This window comes from Zonotrichia albicollis, chromosome Z (assembly GCF_047830755.1).
Source record: "Zonotrichia albicollis isolate bZonAlb1 chromosome Z, bZonAlb1.hap1, whole genome shotgun sequence".
Lineage (NCBI taxonomy): Eukaryota > Metazoa > Chordata > Aves > Passeriformes > Passerellidae > Zonotrichia > Zonotrichia albicollis.
In genome coordinates, this window is record NC_133860.1 from 60138405 (window position 1) to 60159846 (window position 21442).

At 35.9% G+C, this 21442-nt stretch overlaps 1 protein-coding gene across 2 annotated transcripts in view; it reads right to left on the minus strand.

Annotated features, from left to right (window-relative positions):
* The window catches only part of AUH (AU RNA binding methylglutaconyl-CoA hydratase), a 112408-nt gene that overhangs the window by 39346 nt on the left and 51620 nt on the right, over positions 1-21442 (minus strand). For both annotated transcript variants that reach the window (XM_026792898.2, XM_026792897.2), the window contains 2 exons: positions 14167-14259; positions 13165-13221 (listed from right to left, as the gene is read on the minus strand). In XM_026792898.2, the coding sequence (XP_026648699.1) occupies positions 13165-13221; positions 14167-14259 (150 nt within the window). The remainder of the gene's footprint in view (positions 1-13164; positions 13222-14166; positions 14260-21442) is intronic.

Genomic DNA, 21442 nt, shown 5'->3' on the forward strand with positions numbered 1-21442 from the left:
AAATTCAACACATAAAATGTTCAAACCTATGAAAACTTCCAGTGTTTTTAATAGGTTCTAATTCATCTGGTTTCTGCAAGACTTACTTTTACTCCAGCTTTGCTGGAAGAAGTATCATTGCTGACTCTTTACAAGAAAACAGAGTTAAGAGAGAGATTTTCCGGAGAACTTTCCCCATTAAAAAAAGGTGAAAAAAGTGACTTCATGACATAAGAGGGAAAACTGCATTTAGCTTATAGTCTTAGTAAATGCAGACAATCGGCAAAAGTGTCATAGAAACACATCAGAAACAGTCAATAAAGCAGATGCCAAGCTCAACAAAATGAAAAAAGTTCTGTCACAATGATAACAAAAAAACCACCAAACCCTTAGCATACTGATATTTTCACGAACAACATTCAGGCATATGTTTAGATGATTAAAATGTTCTATTTTATGTGTCTTACAATAGAGGTGGACTAATAATTCAGGCTGAGGGATTTTCCAAACATACCAGTTTCAACATGCCAAAATAACTGTGAGTTTAGAAACATTAATGTATTTCTCTAGTTCTTGCTGAAACATAAAACTAAACAACCCCTCCCCCCAAAAAACAATCATATGAATGATGACCACACTATGTATTAATAATGTCATAGTATATTAACATTATAAACTACCAAAAGAATTTTCCTAAAAGTAATTTAAAAATGAATACAACTAAAAAAATTTCAATAGTATGTTTTTAATAAAAACACAGGTCTCAAACACAGGAAGATGCATCCAAATCATTTTCATTTGATCTACTTAGCATAAAAAAACAAGTAAGTATGTTCTGCATCTATGTGATTTACTAGTTCAGAATGTTCTTTCACAGTGTTCATCTCCAGTTTTTGTTTTATGTTTTATCACATTAGAAAATGAATTGCTTATAATTTACTTTGTTTTTACTCTTTTTTTTACAAAGGCTTTGGGGAGCAGTCAGCAGATGCAGGGAATAGAGAACAGCTTAATTTACTGTCACTTGAAAGAATCTGAAAACAAAGGAGACATCAATAGATGCATTGGACCAAGTCATCAAAATTTACTAGTATTCCATACACTAAAAGACTGGATATTATGCAAAGCAGCCAGACCTTTCTTTGTTCCATTCAAGGAAATCATATAGCTAGCAGTCTGATAAGATAAAGATCACAAAACAGAGGAGTATGCAATAGCTACTGCCCTTTATACAAGTCTCCAGTGAAAATACTGGCTTCAGCAGGAGTCAGAGAGAAAGCTATTTTTTCCTCCATTTTGTCATCTTTTTAAATAAAAAAATACATTTCCTATTAAATTACAGAAAAATAACTAGCCTTCAAATTGGATTTCATAAATTGTCTTCCAGCACTACAGAGGTGTAGGGTAATACTTCAATGAATATAACAACAAGATGTTTGGCCCCTCAACAGAGCTCGGGTACACCATATAAAGTTGGAATTCTAAAAGGTACTCCATTTTAATATAAAATTACTGTTCAAAAAGACCTCTAGTGTTTTTCTGTCCTCAAATATGCTAAGACATTTAAGCAAGACTTGGAGAAAATCAGATTAGAAATAAAAATAGCTATTCACTTACAACACCTTTCCAAGGCACTATGAAGAAGGGACATATTTTCAACTGTCATTGCTCAGCCATGGAAGTTCAGGCCACAAGTTTCATCTGAAAGTAAAACTTCAGAAGAAAACCACTACTGATTATGAAACCCAAGACCAAACAATGGCCACTCTTCTCATGCTTGCAATGGTAGTGATAGCAGATCAGCACTATGCTCTGCTGTATGTTCCACCAGAAATTTAATATCTCAAATATCACTAGAAGTACCCTAACTGAGAAGCTCCTCAGCTGTATTAAACTACACCTCAAAATCCCTCAAAACCACAACTCTCCCATAACAAAATAAACCAAAGAAACAAAAAATCAAAAAAATCCTATGAAAACTTTTTCATTATTAAACTTTAATCTGTGCCCAAAGATCAATTTTGCACAAGTCTAGAAAAGCTTGTCCCCAAGAGTAGGGTTTACTACTTGTACTACTTGCAGTGATGATGCCTGATACTTTAATCAGAGCCATCTTACTGCTATAGGCAAAATTTAATTTTTCAAGACGGTGGATTAAGGGCCAGGATGCTGTGCAGCTTGTACCATGGGGAATGGTAAATGAGGACCAGGAGAAATACTCAGATCTAAAGTAAGGTAAAAGGCTCAGAGCTAGGATGCAGACAGCGGGGCGGGGGGCGGGGAGAGGGAGATCCCTGTAGAACTAGGTTTGATGCTTCTCTACAGCAGAAACAGAAAAATTGAGGATAGCAGCAGCATTGCTAGGAATTGCTAGCCAGCTGTGTCACTGCACAGTAAGAACTGTTTTCTGACCATTGAACCCTTCTCCCTCACTGGCAGCATCAAGCTTCTCTCTCCAGGGCTCTGGCTCATGTGAGGTAGGAAAGGGCTAACAGCTATTTAGCCCTGCAGAGTAATCCACTGCCACAAGCGACCACCTGCCATGCCTGTGGCAAAAGACAATCCTGATTTCAACAAAAACACTGTAGAGATGGGGATGAGAACAAACCTAAAACAGCAGCAAACTCAAATTACTAAGCTTCTTTTTATTTGGCAACACTGCTACAATGCACTTTTCCTAAGAATTATATATCATATACAGATGCTTAATTTCTGTACTTTTTCAAATGTAACCAGTATCGTTCTCAGATACACTGTAGTTTAATGCAGGGTAAACCCACTACTTCAATCTCTCTCCCATATTTACTAATTACATGTATTTTCCTTTTGATTAAGTTGCTGTTTTGTTTTCATTAACAGTCAGACTCTTCTGCATGATCAAACCCAAAAAATGTTACATTGAACAGCAGTCCTGTAACAGATCACCTGGTAGGGTGACCATGACTATTTCCAGACACTTCCTCAGCCTCTGTTAAGCCAGTGACAGATTGCAGTTATTAACAGGTCAGTGAATAAATTAATTCCAGGGCACTGAAAATGATGTTCACAAAATGAAAAGTGGCCTTGCTGACATTGCATCACTATTTCTAGACAGTGTGCTTGAACACCAAATAAATCTCACAACTTGGATGAGTGCCAAAAACTAGTGACCTAGTTTCATTAGTGTGGGAAAAGACTAGCAATTGGTCCTAAGAGAGCAGATTACCAAAATAACTTCACACAAAAACATTCCATAAAGAATTTTCTTTAAATCAGACATTTTCCGATCTAACAAATCAGTGAAAATCCTGTCTCCCTTGAAATGTCAGTCTGAGATCCATTAAATTCCAAAGTTAAAATGCATTTATATTACTCATGCTGACATTCCTATACAACACTTCGATTAAACAGAATAAATATTATCTTCTTTCCATCTCATTATCTCTTTCCATCTCATTCATAATAATTTAATACTGTTTTAAATCAAAACAGCTTTTGCATTTTTAGTGAAAAATGTAACACTTCAGGCTTAAACAAAAAGTTTTACTAATAAAAGTAAGTCTATTTTTAAGCAACAGTAATCTGCTCAGTAATCTTCCTTGATTAAAAATTCCTTGGCTCCTCTTCAAAAAACACACTGAGCATAGATGAGCTCAACAGCTGTCAACATAATTTTTAGGAACTTACCAAGTATTGTTGCGTCTATACTAGCCCCCATTTATACACTCCAGCTGGTCCACCAGAGCCCCACTCCCAATCCTTCGCCTCCAGTAACATCTATATCGAGATGAAGACATTTTGAAGAGGGGAATCTTAATAACAACACAAAGTAAAAAGATATTTTCTCTCTTTTCATCTTTCCAAAGCCTGTTTCTTTCTGTAAATTGCCTTCCATTCACTAATACAGCAAAGTGCAGAAGATAAACTGAATTACTGTAATAAAAATATTACAGCACTGGTAAAAATCCCAGAACATTCTTTCCTAAGTCAGACTTGAACATGACATAAGCAATGCAATGCAACTAATTTCACCCAGCAATCCATGCTTACAAGTTCTTACTAACGCATGCCAACGACAAAACCACAACTGTTCTCTGCGTGCCACGCGCAGTGAGGGTCACTTGTGCAATGACTTACACAAGAGGTCTAGAATTTATTAAAAGGCTGAAAAAAAAATCCATGATCATTTAATCCCCTCAAAACGTTGGGTTTTCTTTTATTCTCCGGATTCCCTCTGGATTCATGGCTACTGAAAAAATCCTAAAGGATGATCATAGCTTTTGCAAGCTTTACTGCAGCAAGCACTCATGTCAATGGAAACTTTGAGCAAATAATGTCATGAAGACTGGTGACTAAGCTTTGGAAGGACATACCCATCACTTAAAAATGCTGCGGGAGCCTCTGAGCAAAAAATAAGCAGAATGAAACCCGACACTAATAACTTTCTTCTTAATAAACCATTTATGTACGAGTATCAATAGGAAAATTTCAGCATCTTACTTCTTTCTCCTCAGTTATTAAAATCTTTCAAAATCCTCATGTTTGTATCTCCAACTCATTTTGTTTTTCTGCCAATAACTTCCTGATCAGTGTGCATATTTTTTTACTGCTTTTTCTCTCCTACACCTTCTGTCTCTGTCTCTGTGAACAATGTCTTTGTAGGCTATGATCCCAGCAATGCGTACAGACTTTGGCAGTATCATATATAGGTGCTGTCAGCTGTAGACTTAAAAATAATAAAGGGAAGGCATGGGGACAGGGGGATGCACCACGGGAGCTGAGTCACTTTAAAACACTTAGAAGTGGGTAATAAGCTGTTTGATGCCAATTTATGAAGCTTCTTTATCTCAGCCATAAAAATCGTGCAAGTCTTCTACACATACTTTTTTTCTCACAACTAAAATGCACATTTGGTCACAGAATACTGAAAATGACCAAGCGATATGTAATACGATAAGCTACACATTTTGCATCCAATGTCCCTCTTCAGCATCTTGTACTAAATTGTGTCTGTCATGGTACAGATTAACCAGCTTCTTAACACCACAAGGAATATTTTCATCACCACTTTTACACATCTCATCTAGTGACACACCAAGAACTAAAATTAAGAGTCTGTTTCTAGGGTTGTCAATGCAGAGAGACGGGACAGGCACTAAGCCTCCCAAAATTACCTAGATGAATAATCTTCTTTTACTCCCTTTTTTTTTGCTGTATTCTACTGCCCTGGTATGTTTTTCATGCACATATACAGGTAATTTGGTAATAATATATATCTGCTTGATTCTATACTAAAAAGAATCTGCTTGATTCTATACTAAAAGATAAAATTAGGTTTTTCCCCCACCACCTCAAGTTTTTAGAAAATGAATTCCAAACCCAGACTGAGTTGCTTATGAATTTTCATCTTCATTCTTCACTGATTCTTTAAGGTTAATAATTTTCTTTACTTCACTTACCCATTTCCTCTATCTCTTTTTAAACTCCTAAGGAGTTTCTTTCTCCTTACCACTTTTGCTACTGTAGAGATAGGAAAAATAGAGAAAAAGCTGCTTTAGATTGTAAAACAGAGTGAGTTAGTGCAGCTGCAGGAAGAAAGGACGCTATTGAGACAATATTTAATCTCTGACAATAAGCTGAAGCAGCAATAAGGCTCTTTATACAGGAACTTAGAAACACAGTCAGAAAAGATACAGAACCTTAAAATTCAGAAATGCTGACCATAGAAGAGGCTGAGCCTAAAAATCTAAGCTGAAGATTTTTGGTTTAGCCTCTAGGCCACCAGAAGGAGTCAAGTCCTAAATTTGTCCAATATTTACTTCCAAAATGCAATATTTTTTTTTTTAATTTAAAAAGAGACCAAACAACCAAACCATCAATTTTTAACAGAAAATTTCATGCAATTCTGTTTTCCATATCCAGCAAATTTTAATTTTTCCCATGCCCCATTTTTCCCAAGAAACACCAGGTAGTAGTACTTGGTCTTCATTTTGTTTTTGCATAAGTTCAGAAATGAGATATTGAAAGAAAATAATAAAAAAAACTTCACATGAAAGTGTGCCATTGGAAGTTTCTATTACAATTTTCAGTGGACAAGAGAGCTTGAGACAGACACTAGGTTCTGGTTTTAGGACATGTTTGGAGAACAAAAGGGTGGTCTTGTACAAAGACTTTGTACAACTTTTAAAATTAAGTCCAAACTTAATGCAAGGGGCAAATTATTTCATCAAATGCATTCATGAACTCTGATAGATTTATATGAGTCAATAGAAAACTCATTTAACTGATTACGTGCAAGTCTGTACACAGGTAATTTTTATATTTTAACTGTCTTTGAAAAAATATTAAGCTCCTTACCTAGCAGCATTTTAGATCATTCTTTTCTCTATTTACTTTATTCTTTCTATGTCCTCTTCATATAAGCACCCCAAGTGAATATAACCTACTTTGCACCTATGTTATGAAACCTAGTGTGAATTTCATACATATTGTTACAGTCTGCCCAGACCATAATTTCTATTCTGTGTCATACTATTTTAATACATGTGGTGAGAAAAATCAAGCTGTAAAAGCAAAGTTTGGGTTTCCTTTGTTTTCAAAGCTTTACTGCGTAGTTCCCTGCAGAACAGAGATGGTCTGGAAAAGATACAAATGTGACAGTACGACCCATGCTCAGTGAAAGAGTACCTGAATGGGGCTTCAGTCTACATTATTTAAGGAGGACAGAAGAAAACAAATAATTTGTTTCACTTTTTCATTTTTCTGGCTGTCATTCAAAAATGCGCAATCCATGAATCTCATAAAACAATTTTCCAACTCATGAAAGCTTTCTTATATACCCATGATAATTAGGAAAGTAATTGATAACATTGCTCAGGTTGTAACAACAAATTTTAGTAAAAACAGTACTCCAAAATTCAATCTTGATACACCAAAAATAGTAACACCTTAATTTTTCAGCATTTATCAAATGCTATTCCTATTATTGATGAAACTGAAATAGAAATCTAAAGAATATCTTAGCAGTTCATTGTAAGGTGCATTGGATTTCAACTTGAAACTGACATTCAATTTAACCTTTGCACTTGGCTGAATTGGACAACTACTTCTGTTAGCAAGAACATGTTCTGTGTGAGTTTTTCCCATGCAGAAATTCCCTTGACATCTTTCTGATCCAAAACAGATTTATTTTTTTTAGCTTTCAAGTCAGCATTGCAACAGAGAAAATGAAGATGTTTTTGAATCCAAAGAATTCAGGAAAATATACTATGATTACCTAAATTTACTTTTTATTCTTACACTGGTTTTCTTCCTATGCAAAAAAGCCTAACATTTCAGTGTTCCTATCTCTTATTTTATAGTCTTATAATCTGCAACCTCTGTAAGTCTCCAAATACAATTTGAAGTCTAGAAAAACAGCCCAAACAATATTGTTACCAAAGTAAGGGGAGAACAGAGAAATGCTGTAATTACATCTCCCTTGTTCTATATTTTAAAGACAAAACCAGTCCCATCCCCTACAGTTTGAAGTTTCAGTTTCACCTTTGGACAATAAGGTTTAAAGCAACTTTTAGATAGAAAGAACATATGGTTTATTTACAAAGACATTCTTAGAGAGTTAGTAGAGGGGTTTTTTTGTTTCCTTCCTTTTTTTAAAAAAAGTCTTCTTCATAAAATATGCTTTTCATCTGAATGCTCTCAAGGAAAGGATGATCCCGGGGCTATGTGCTTGGTTTTTATTTTAATATTAAAGAGTGGAAGACAGCTTGGTAATGAAGTAGTGGGATTTCTGGGAGGAGTATGGAAGAATAAAAGCAAAATTATGATGAAATGAACGAAGCCTTGCTAATTAAAATGCCTTTATAAACACAAAAAAAAAAAAGAGTGACAGCTGTAAGTATGCAGGCCAATAGCCAGTTTTTATCTAGCAATGTCAAATTATCTACTTCCACAAGCATATTAATTTCAATGAAGGTACTTTTTTTTTCTTGATGGAAACATAATTGTTGATGTATGCCAATACATCATTTAGCTTACACCAAAATCTTCTGTGTAAATAAACTGCAGAAAGAAAATACAAATTATATTTTATATATATGACTGTCTTTTCTACTTCTTGCTATCACAGATTACTTCCCCTTGTGAAACCAATGAACCTTGTTCTATTATTAGAGTAGGAAGTTTATATATGTTCTTTGCAAGTACTTTTATCTTCACCATAACAGATCTAATACTGAGTGGTATATAAATACAATTCTAATAAACAAAAGCAGACCTGCCTGAAAGGCATCATCTATCAATTGCAGGCTTAGTATGACATCCACCATGAGAATCTAGAGATAACCGAATTACATCACAAATTGAGACAGTTTTAAAAAGTAACAAAGGCAGAAAAACAAAGGACTTCAACAAAAAAAATGCTCCAAAAGACAATTTTTGGCTGAAGAGAAAGTTGTCACTGAAAAATACTTCCTTCGCAAGCTGAGAGACATCAAAAACTATATTCAATTAATTACAAATATTTGCACTTTTTTAAATGTCAGTTTGGGAAACAAAACAGAGAGAATGAACACAATTTTCTTGTGTAAAAAGATTCTGCCCACACTACTTTGAGTTCTGTACAGACACAGGATTACACAGAAAATAAGCTGTTTAAACAGCTTTTAACTAAAAGATCAAAAAATAGTAATTCCTTTTAGCAATGAATAGCTTTGAGAAAAGTCACTCTGACTGATAACAAGCATCTCCTTAAACTGCAAAGCTATGGAGTGTTGTTTCTCACGAAATTCTGTCTCACACAAACTACTTGCTGTCCACTGCAATGAGTATTCTGGGTGAAACATTATCCACAGCTAAGATACACAACAACTTCCTCCTGTGCTCTTTCTTGCATGCCAAAGAACAGGTTAGTTCATGATGAAACCTCTTCATCTGAGGCCAGTACAATTTTCCCTTCATCTGTCCACCTATTTTTAATAAAATTCTGGGGAATGTTTGTTTTTGCAACCTCTACCCTGTAAACCACAAATTCTACCACAACAGGCTAACAGACACTGAGTTCACAGTGAAGAAAACTGAGGAAGAGAGAGATGAACAAACCCATACATACTCTGAAATACAATACAGCACAGAGAGAGATCAGTCTGAGAGATCTTGGACTACATGGAAGATAATTTCCTGACACAGTTGGTGAGTGAGCCAAGAGGCCAGGTGCCCTACTGCTCTTTATGAACAGAGAAGGATGATTTGCTGCTCGGAGGCCATCTAGGGCACAGGCAACTATGAAATGATAGTTTTCAGTTCTCAGAGCAGTAAGGAATGGAGTCAGCAGACTTGCCACCTCAGACTTACAGAAGACAGACTTTTGCTTGTTTAGGAGATTATTTGATAGGGTCCTTTGGGAGGCAGTCCAGAAGGGCTAAGGCTTTCAGCAAGGCTGGACATTCTTCAAGAAGAAAATCCTAAAGCCAGAGGAGCAGATCATCCCTATGTGGCAAAAGAAGAGTAAGTGGGAAGGGAGACGAGCCTGACTGAACAGAAAATTTTGCTGGAACTCTATAAAAAAAGAAAAGACACTAGGGAGACAACCCCTTGCAATGCTTCAAGTTTGAGGCAGAGTGGCTAGAAAGCTGCCTAACAGAAAAGGACCTGGGCTGCTGGTTGTCAGCAGCTGAACATGAGCCAGTTGTGCCCAGGTGGCCAAGAAGACCAATGGCATCCTGGCCTGTGGCAGCAATAGTGTGGCCAGTAGTAGCAAGGCAGTGATTGTCACCCTGAACTTGGCACTGGTGAGGTCACCCCTTGAATCATGTGTCCAGTTCTGGATCCCTACGGGAAAAATATTAAGGTGCTGGAGCATGTCAAGAGAAGGGCAAAAGAGCCAGTGAAGGGAGCACAAGTCTCATGAGGAAGTGCTGAAGATTGTTAAGCCTGGAGAAAATGAGGCTTAAGGGAGACCTTATCGCTCTCTAGAATGATCTGAAAGGAGGTTGGGGTCAATCTCTTTTACCAAGTAACAAATGCTTCAAGTTGTACCAAGGGAGGTTTACACAGGATATCAGGAAAAATTTAGTCTCTGAAAGGTTGTCAAGCACTGGACAGGCTGTCCAGGGAAGTGGTTGAATCACTTGAGTGGTGTAATGTTTATTTGACAGTTGGACTTCATAGGCTTAAAGATCTTTTCCAACCTAAATGATTCTATGATATGTTTTTTGTGTTGGCATAAGACCACTTTTACAGTGATGATTGGCAGACTCTCCTTAGAAAACAAAAACCTTTAATACTCATTCTCAGGTAAGTTTCCCATCACCAAGTTACCAAGCTTTTCCCTCTGTTACATATTTCAACTAGTTTCACTAGAAAGTGTATTTCAACTAGTTTCAACTATTTCAACATATTTCAACTAGTTTCACTAGAAAGTTTCACTAGAAACTGAGATGTACTCAAGAGGAAAAACAGAAAGGTTTTCTACTTTTCCTAGTTCATCTTCTGGAAGTTTAAGCTTTTCCCATAGTGCAGAAAAACTGAGTTTAGATTTCCAAATTAAAAAGGATAATCCTGTTCCCTCACAATGTGAACAGCAGGTCTGTGAACATAGCTATTGTATAAAAGAAGGCACTGCTGTTATCCCACTTGGTCTTGCTATGTCGTCTGTCATGGATGAATTTTCTGAGGAGATTCAACCTGCTATAATACAGCATACTCTATAAATGCCTACTTGGTCAACACCCTCAGCAGACTTAGAAGGAACAATTCATTTTGGTTAACTCAACCAACTCCTGCTCAAACCTAGCCTTTAGAAAGTTGCAGTACATCTCTGCATATACAAAAGAAAAATTTCTTGCACCTGGGAAATCTGTGTTTGTCAATAGACAGCGCCTTACTGTGTCTTTTGACAACCACATTTTATTAAGAATGGAATAAACTATAATATACAACAAGGTCCAAACCCTAACAGCTGATATGCCCTGGATCTATATTTTAATTCTACTGAATTCTAGTAACAATCTTCTAACACAGCTCTTTCATTATAAATTACTGAGGTATTAAAAGAGCAAACCCTCACAGTATAAATATGTTTTCCACATAGCTTCAAACACCCATATTAATTATCACCCTACTTAAAGTTACATATATCACACACCTGGCAGCTGACAGACAAGAATAAAAACAGTAGCTTGCCACGGTACAGGGACCTAGCTCAAAGAAGTAACTCAGTTTGCCAGCAGATTTCAGGTGTACTAGATGGCAGCAGAAATCTATGTAGGCCTCTTAAGAGCTACAGCTCACTCTTCAGCTCCACTCTGCAGCTCTGTTTTGGCTCAGAGCAGCTTGAAATAAACACTCTCAGAAAATACTCCATTAACCCATGATACCTACGGTTCAAGTGTGTATATCTGGCTTCTCTACCTAAATGAGATGTCCAAAATTCCTTCACTCATTCTTCACTTTCTTTCTGGTGCCTTTTACAAAAGGCACAATCAGTTACTATTAGGATGATAAGAAGCAAAAAGGACTGAAACACTGTCATTGCTCAACAGGACTGGTGTAAGCACAGGCTGATCAGGAAAAAGTTGTGATTACCTCAAATATATTTAACAAAAATAGTTGTCAGAAAGGCTGATAGGAATAGGAGAAAAAAATTCGTCACTGAACGTACCCTGAAATGTTGTAAGTTGGAAAGTCAATGTAACAAGATTAAATCTGTGACATTTCGAAGGACATACACCTGAAGATATAACCTGAATCATTATTTTAGGATGAGGGAAAAAAATATTTCAAGCCTCAGTCTTTGAATAGCAGTAAAATATTTTGAATGAAACTTAAAATGAATCAGTTAACTAGCATTTTAAGGTTAGAGCACAGAAGTTTGAAACATCTATAATTAACTGAAGACAAAGAAATGAGGCAACCTCAAAAAGTTGAATACAGAGAATATATGGAGAATTTGAGCTGAATTTCTTGAGATCAAGAGTATGTTTCCAATATTGTCCTACAGAATTACTTATGGAAGGAGGGAGTGGGAGCACAAAGAGCAAAAACTGACAACAAAGATAAACAACATAAACTTCTGTCTTTTTATTCACTAGGACTTATTTCCAAGGCATATTAATTCATGACAACACCACTATCAGTAAATACATCTTTAAAATCATCTGCATCATTATCTTTATCCTTCACAAAAAAGAAACCAGACAACAATCATAACTGTTTTTCTTATGTAAAATGCAGCTCTGACCACAGAAAGCGTTGACTAAAATCACATCTCAACAAGAAACAAAAGAATACAGCAATTGAAATCACACAATAATTGTCCAGATTAATCATAGGATGGGACAGTTTTATATACAAAGTTCATACCACTACTGCTGATTTTACTGGTTTTTTTATGTGACCTGCAATGGTATCCACTAGAACTGAATATGGTGTTTTCAAAATAGGTTCCACCAATTAGAAAGAAAACAAGAGCAAAGAAACAGTATAAAGTTCCCAAGAACTCCCAGAAATGAAGGTAAAAAATCACAGGGATGCACTTTTTTCCCAGCTACTACCTTTTTCCCAGAGCAGCAAATATCTTAATTCAAGTAGCAACGATTTATACATAAATTAAAAACATAAGGTTTTGTAACAACTCCTTGAAAATTATTTATTACATAACGTTCATTCACCTTGAGTATGTGAAAAGCAGGTCAACTGGCCTTCAAAATAAAAAGAAGGTTTTGACTTAAAATATCTTGGCAAGGTAATTGCCCAGAGCTATACTTCTAATTCTTAAACTCTTTACAACCAATATACAAGCAGCTTGAAAACTGAATATGAATCTAAAGTACCAAATGTTATGTGAAAGTGGATCTTAATTCAAATAATTGGTTTTGTACACTGACATCTAATCCTTCTTCCTTCCTTGATCCTTCGTAAAATTATGCAGCCTTCAGATCAAGACATTAAATGTCATTTAAAGAATCACTCAATGTTGACTTAGTTAATGAAGACTTTGCTTAAAAACACAGTATACAGGTGACTGTCTCTGAAGATAAGAAATACACTTTTTAATTAATTTTGGTAAATATTACAAGCAGTAAGGCGTAACACATGCTGTAATACTTAAAAGAAATATAAGAATAAGCAACATAAACAATTCAAAATCTAACACTAAGTATGTATGTTATTTAGTTATCTGTGGTAGCAAAAGCAAAACATTCATACCTGCACCTGGAATGATCGCCAACTTTGTTTCAACTAGGCCCATTTTAGCAGAAGATGCTAAAAAACAGAATGTAAAGAAGTTCTTATTCTAATGTAGAAGGAAAAAAATCTACGGAAAATACATCATGATGACCTACAAGTTTGCTAATATATTAAGTTTTCTTTAAAAAGAAAAATAAATCACTTTTTAAAGAATTTGTTTATTAAAAAAAACCCCTTCAAATAGATTCCACTGATCTGCTTTTAGTGAAAGATCCAACCACTTCCATCAAGGCAAATTCAGTACTCAAGTCATTTTCACATAGCAAGTAAGCAATAACAGTGAGTAGTGAGACTTGCATTCAAATGGAAAGTACTAAAAGAAAATGGATGTTATTGCTTAACATCTTAGAATGCCGTAGAATTCTGTATCTGATTATTTGAATTCTTTAAGTGACAGAATATTCTCTAAAGTCAAACAACATTATAAATCCTAACTTACTGGCTCAGAATGAAGTATCCATTTACTTTCCATCAATAGGCTTTACAGTTCTGACAGCTCATTAGCTCAAGGTTCCTCTTTTCAAGAGTGGTTGTCACTTTTAGAATTTAATTTCTAATGTAATAATACACTTTCTAGCAACTTTTGTTTCTTCCCTGCACTCTGTTTAGATAAAATCAAGTCTCCATCTAGAGCACTTCAAACGCACAAGAAATTAAAAAAAAAAAAAAAAGAAAAAAAAAAGAAAATAATTGCATGACCCTTTGGGCAAGACTGATAAAATTAGTGTCAGAAGAATCACATAAAAGTTTAAAAAAAACAATCCAGCTAACAGAGTTAAGTTGTTATAAATGAAACATTTGCAAGTACTTAGACAGGTTTCTGCTAAAGCCCTTTCAAATAATGGGTTATAAGCAATGTCAAATATCAAGTAAGTTTTATAAGACTGTTGCCACAGACAGATTAGTCAAACCAGCTGTAACACTAATAACCCTACATTCCATAGCAGTATTCAGACCTACCTGCCACCCGTATATCACAGGCTAACGCAAGTTCTAGGCCACCACCTAAGGCAGTTCCATCTATTGCAGCAATAGTAGGTACAGGCAGATTAGCTGAAAAAGAAAGAACCAATTAACACCAACCTCATAAAGAACACCTCTGGAAAGTAATTTCATTCGTTTTGCTCATTCTACAGTCATACATTTCAAAGCTAGAAATTGTGTCTTGACAGTCTCAGACCACCACTGGCAATAATGGCCACCACCACTGCCCCTTTTCTCCTGTAAAGCAGCAGCTAACAGCTTAACAGAGGTGGGAAACTCTTCAGTTTGACAAACAAATGCTCATACTGCCAGCACACATGACAGGTAGCAGGGCCCCAGAGGTCTGTGTGACCATGGCATGGTCTGTTGTAATTTATCACCAGTGTTCTGACACAAGAAAGTCATTTAAACAATCAGCAGCCTAAAGTACTGCTTTTCACCTTCTGCAAATTCAAGTTCTCTTCATCCCTATTCACCACAAGCTCAAAGTTTGATGAAAAATGCATTTTAATTTTGGAAATACATTTATATATTACAGCTTTAATTATATTTAATGTAAGAGTTAACACAACCTACCCATTTTAAAATATACTCAAACAGTAGTCCAGTAGTACATTGTTGCTACTAAAGTTTCAATGATAGCCAAAAGCAATTCATTAGCCAGACACTTGGGTGTACAGCTGTTTGAAATGTTAAATCAGCTCCTGACAACAGCTTTTTTTGCAGATGTTAAAAAATATTTTCTTTGTTTTTAATGTTTCAGCTAATTTAATTCAATGACCAGTTCATTCAGTTTCATTAGCCAAAAACAGAAGAGGAAAAAACTATTCTACCAAGACATAAATGAAAATGATGCATGAAAGACTTTAAAAGACTTATTTCCTTTTAAAATCTAGAAGGGTAATATGAAAAAATAGTAATTTAAAATTAATTAAAAATATTAAGAGTGAAATCTAGAAGGGTAATAAAAATTATTACTTCAATGTATTAATTAGAACTTTTCCTAGTGGACTAGCTAGTTCTAAATTTATAAATTGTGCTACCTAGCTTACCTTTTTCCTGTGTGACAAATAAACTTCAGATAACTTCATTCAACAAAAGAATCAATTAAATATTGGTATACATCAGCATGACAATTATTATACAAGCCAGCAGTCTCTCACTGGGTAACAAACAAAGCATGTAATTAAACAAAGGCTATTTTAGCTGCAAATTGACCTGCTTTTATGATTAACAGCTACTGAAAACCCACTTGTCTTTAAAAAAAGAACAAAAACTTAGCAATGCTCTTCAGGATTCTAAGAGATGCTTTAAAACAAAGTCCCTGGGTTACTGGTTTAGATTATTATTAATAATAACTATCTGAATCAATTTCAGTGCCAGAAGATGCTACTGATTACTGTTTGCAAGACCTCTTTCAGTGACTTAAAAGAGCTCAAGGTATCCATTATACCTGCCATCTGCCATAGAAGGCATAGGAGACAGGGGAATAGTAGAAAAATCTGCTCTTCCTCTATTTACTTCTTCTTAGTTATATGGAAAGGCAACTCTCATTTCCAGCAGGGCACAGCTCCTGACAGAAACTTATAACCCTGTCAACACAACCAATTTGCCAAACAGTCTTGCAATTTTGCTAGCTGACACAGCTAGCCTTTCTCCTGAAGAAATATGCCTTTGCCTTGGGTAAATAAAAATAGTTTGCCTGAACATGAAGGCAGGGTCATTGTTAACTGCAGTTTCCAGCAGTTACTGCCTATATGAATGTTCCATTTATCAGAGACTAGCAAACACTATCTTGAGCACTGTTTGCATGGCTTTTGCAGTACTCCAAGGCAGAATACTTTCCTAAGATAAGCAACTTCTGGAATTAGCTATGGTGCAATTCAAGTAGACTATTACATATGGAAATGGAAGTTACAAAATGAGCATTATAAAACAGCTTGGTTTCAAGAATTACAGCCAGCTCCTATCACAAAATAATAAAAAAATCATAATTCAAGGGGATAAAAAGCAGTTTGACAATGTTAGAATCATCACTTCCCAAGGATATTAATTTGAAAGGATCACCTGATATAAGAGTTGACAATTAATGAAAGGCAAAAGACAAATGCCCTGTAACAGCCTTGTGTGGATCTATTAAATGAATTTAAGAAATGAATCCTTTTAACGGGTTCTTGTGAAGCATCAGAAAAACTAGCATAGAAAAAAGTTAGTAACAACTTGGGATTGTAAACTGAGTTTCCAGGCCACACGAACTTTTTAACAAGGGTGAAGTTTCCTGGAGTATTAGTATTTTGTAGCATAAGAAACACGTGATCACATTTATCTCCATGATTTTAATGTACAGCTGCCAAAACTGTTGAGCCCATAACAAAAGCAGATATATGTTTGATAAATAATGCCCTGTAGGCTTAATTGAGTTGTATGCACTCAAACTTTAGGAATAATAAATTACACATATAGACAGGTCAATCTCCACATGATTCTACATGATAAGGCTCATTTGCTATCAGTGATAAAAAAATATTTAAAGCTTTGCCAAGAGGCCTAGTGGTTTTATGCTTTAACATTCCACATTTTTGTCACAGTTCAAATAACAAGATAGAAATTTTAGGCAATTGTTGTACTACTACTCATTAATTCTAAATTCTAGATGTGATTCAGGTTTATCAGGGTGCCATCATGAGCTGCATAGTGAAAAAAAAAAAAGGAGTTTAAGATATATATAAAAGAAACAGATTAGCTAAAGTAAATGAGAGAGTACAACACAGAGACAAGAGTAGACCATGTATATATAAAGATTAAAGTTGTTAGAAGTAATTAAAAAGACTAAGTAATGAGCAGCACTAAACTTTAGTTAGAGAATTTCACTGAGTTACCATAGCACATCAAAGTGTGGACTGTGAGCTACTAAATAATAAGGTAGTTCACAAAATTAATTCAAAAAGGATTACTTAACACTTCTATTCTAATGTAAAACATGCTGCTTATTCTGTAAATACAGGTCTATTCTGCACATAAAACACATCCCAAGCAAATGCCAAAAGTCACATCCTAATGTAACATCAATGCTTAATTATATTACAGGAAAGTAAAGTTCTATGTACAGTAACGAAATAGAAGGGTTCAATTCATTTCATGTTATGTCAGCACAGAGCCAGACATAAGACAAAAACACATCCTTATATTTGAGATCACAAGAGCAGAGACTTCTAGCTGAAGAGAAGACAAATGTGAACAAGCTCATTAAAATAAATTTCTTGCATAAGTTGTTTAAAGAATAATCTCTTAGCACAGAAGCTGACAAAGCCTGTACAAAAGGATGTTTACTGGTCATTCAAGACATGACACAGGTAGACTGACCATCAGGTAAACTGAAGAACTTCAGTAAGAGAAAATAAACTTAGTAACATTAGATACATCAACTAAAACCATAAACAGCTCAAACAAAACAGAAAATATGGCAGACAGCAATATAAAGAAATGAACCTGCTTCCTATTCTGCAGTAAATGTGAACTTTCAGCTAAACTTCAGAAATACATCCCTGATAAACATACATGTCACATGTAGTTTTAGATTAGGTGGACTGGCAGCATCTTGTAGTCTTGGGATACTCCCAGCTTTCCTGTGACTCTTCACTACTGAAAGGTGTAGAATAGAGTAAGTAAACTCACCCATGGTTTTGCTATGAGTACAGAAGGTCACAGGAGGAGCACTTTGCAATTAAGCATATAAAAACACATGTAATGTGTTGGAAGTAATTTCAAAGAATCACAGTTGTTCTGAGGCAGGTAATTGTTACTTCACCTTCAAGTGACTTCCCACACGATGTCTTCTGCCGCTGACTAACAAGAGATTTCCTTCCTGCTTAGAGACCATGATATGACAAACAACAGGCCATCATATGAATACAGGCACCTGGTCTGGAGGATTTGACCACTAAATAGTTTCTCAGATGTGTGCCGTAACACCGACACAGCTGAGTCATACTACTGCAGATACTGACATTCCCCAAATAGAAAGTAGAAAATGCCTGGATTCTACTGACCTGAATCATAAATGACTGTTTAGTCTTTGCACTAATTTTTAAGGAAGTTCTTATAAAATTACAGATATGTAAGATAATAGCTGGGAGGAAACAGGATTACATGTGACACTTTCTTAGTAACTGTCATGTAGCCTTTTTTTATTCCTACACAACATCATTTTCTCATTAATGACAAGAAAATAAATGGTCTGATCAACAAGGAAAACCTATGTTCCATGTTAGTAAGGATGAAGAAAGCATGAAGAATGAGTACATACAGTAAAAACAAAATGGCAACAATTCACATATGAAAGTAGTCTTGTTTTTATAAAACATTATATACATAGATTTCATATAATAGGCAAGAAACCACATTCTTTAGCTGGTGTCCCATTACTCAAAGGAAGGCCTACTGCCAATGCTGATCCCTTATTATGAGTTCCAGAAACAGGTAGAGGAAGAATATTGTGGTTATTCAGAATTCCAGACTTTATGATTTGTGTTCCTAGTCAACCTGCATGAACTTGCCCCAGCTGATTAACTTAAAATATTTAACACGCAGGAAAAATAAATTACAAATTCAGAATATATCAAATTCAAAAAGACCAACCTCCTAGGAATGTCCTCCTTGCTTGCTAAAGAAATTTATATATGTAAGATTTTCTGTAACCAACTGTACCACATACTCATAGAAATGGAAAAAAACCCCATTCCTGAGCTAGAAACAGGATTTTGAGATTTAGACTATTCACGTGCCAATGAAGTACATGAGAATCACCCAATTGTAGCCTGGCAGCTGTTGCAATTAACCTGAAGAATACCTGCAGTACTCCCTTCATTTAGCTAAGATGTAGGAGCCATCATTAAAGAAATAAGCTCCAATAGACATAGAATACTGCTTCTCTAAAAGTAAAAGGTCTGCACTGTTACTGCAGTACCACTTGCAGTAACAGAATCAGAAAATTCCATGAAAGTCCACTCAAGCCGTAAAAATGCAAAAATTCTATTATAATTAGATACAATTAGATATAATGAGATAAATATAGATATAGATACAGATATAGATAGATAGATAGATATAGATATGAAATTAACTTCTTATTTCTTAGTTAACTTAGATATAATTAATTTCTATTTTTGAAGTACTTTTTACAGATCAGGGGAAATATTTTCAACTCAACTAATTATAGCAGTCAGAATTTGGTATCTACAAACATTCAAATGAAGCCCTAGTTTAAAGCTTGCCTTTTTATGCATTTGATACAAAATATTAATGAAACAAAAGACAGTCACCTTAACTTCCCTTGCTATTATTCCTGTGTTGTCCTGTACCTGGAAAATGTTAAAAAAAGGTCCTTATTGTGCCTTTCTCATCTTTATTCAGTGACCTCATGCAACCAACCTTCAGAAAGAACAGCTATCCAGATATAAACCAGAAGCTTGTCACTACCTCTAGGACCTACCGAACCAGATTCAAAACCCCGACTTGTCTTTAATTATGAGCAGAAGAATTCTTGTTACCCAGAATGAAACTGGAAGTAGTGAACATGCTTTACTTGCCTCAGAAACTGTGAGTGTCCATTTAAGACAGAAGTAGCTACAAAATTCAATTTTAAATAAGAACCCAACTGAATTGCCACAGAACAAAGAAAAAGATTGTCCAAGCTATTTATTCCACAGGTCCATTTCTCATTATTTGACAAATAAGGCTGATTAGTGAACAGCTTACTAAGACAAACAACTTCAGGGGGCATTTCCAGCACGTAATTTTTCCTTTTGCATAATGGATTTTATAACTCATAAAGCCAAGAGGATGAATTGTACAAAAGTATCTTGCATACTGTCACTATTAGATGGAATACTAGAGGAAAGTATACTATAAATTGAGGGAGATTAACAGTTCCAAAATTTATTATTTAACTCTAGCAAAATAAGAATGTGTGGCAAACATCTGCCTATGTATGTCTGCAGCACGTGGGAAACCCTTAAATCACAGAAAAGCCAAGGCTGAAACAGAGTTCTGGAGCTCACCTTGTCCAGCCTGTCTACTCAACCAGCATCACCTTGAACAGGTTGCTAAAGCTCATGTCCAGGTGATTTTGGAAGATCTCTAAAGAGGGAGACTTCAGAACCACCTGAGTAACCTGTATCAATGTTCAGTCCCTTCACAGTGAATAAGGACTTCCTGATCTCAGGGAGAATCTTTTCTGTTCCGGTTTGTGCCCAATGCCTCTGGTTGTGTCAACAGACACCGCCAGAGACAGCCCAGCGCCATCTTCTAACACTCTCATATAATCACTGAGATCACCTCATGAGCCATCTCTTCCCTGGTCTGAGCTTGCTCAACCTTTTCTCATGCAAGAGAAAAGGCCCCTTCAGGGCCCTTCACTGGACTTTCCAGTAGCTCTGCCTTTTACTTAGGAGCCTAGAACTGGTCATAGAACTCCAGCAGTGGCCTTATCTGTGCTGATGAAAGCAAAAGGATCACCTCCCTCAACTCTTGGTAACACTGATCCTAATACAGCCCAGCATACCACCATCCTTCCTGGCCACAATGGCACAGTGCCATCTCACATTCAACTTGCTGTCCCACCCAGACCTGCAGGGCTTTTTGTGCTGCTGCTTTTCCTATCATTATCCCCATAACGTACCTGGTGCATGAGATTGTCTGCATTTTCATTTGTAGAAACTATTGAGGTTCCTGTTAGTCTGTTTATCCAGCTTGCTGAGTTCCCTCTGAATGGTAGCACAACCCACTCCTTACGATTTTACATCATCAGCAAACTTGCTGAGTCTACATTCTATCCCATCATCCAGACCATACAAGATGTTGAACAGGACTGAATCTGGCGCTGCCCCTGGGATACAGACTGGCTAGGGGCCTCCAAGCAGACTTCATGCTGCAGATGCACAGTCTGTACCCATTCATTTAGCCAATTTTCAATCAATTTCACCACATTTTCATCCAGTCCATACTCACCAGTTACTCAGCAAAAATTTTACAAGAGGTACTGTCAAAAGCCTTACTGAAGTCAAAGTAGACAATATCCATGTTTCTCAATCTAACAAACAATGAGAAACAATGTTTCTCATCAAACAAACTCTCGTTTCATCATAGGTTGTGAGACTGGTTAAGCAACATTTCCCTCCTGTGACTCCACCTTATGACTTCACCTTATGACTTTCTTGTCCCTTGTGTGCCCAGGAGTAGTTTAGTTTCCACA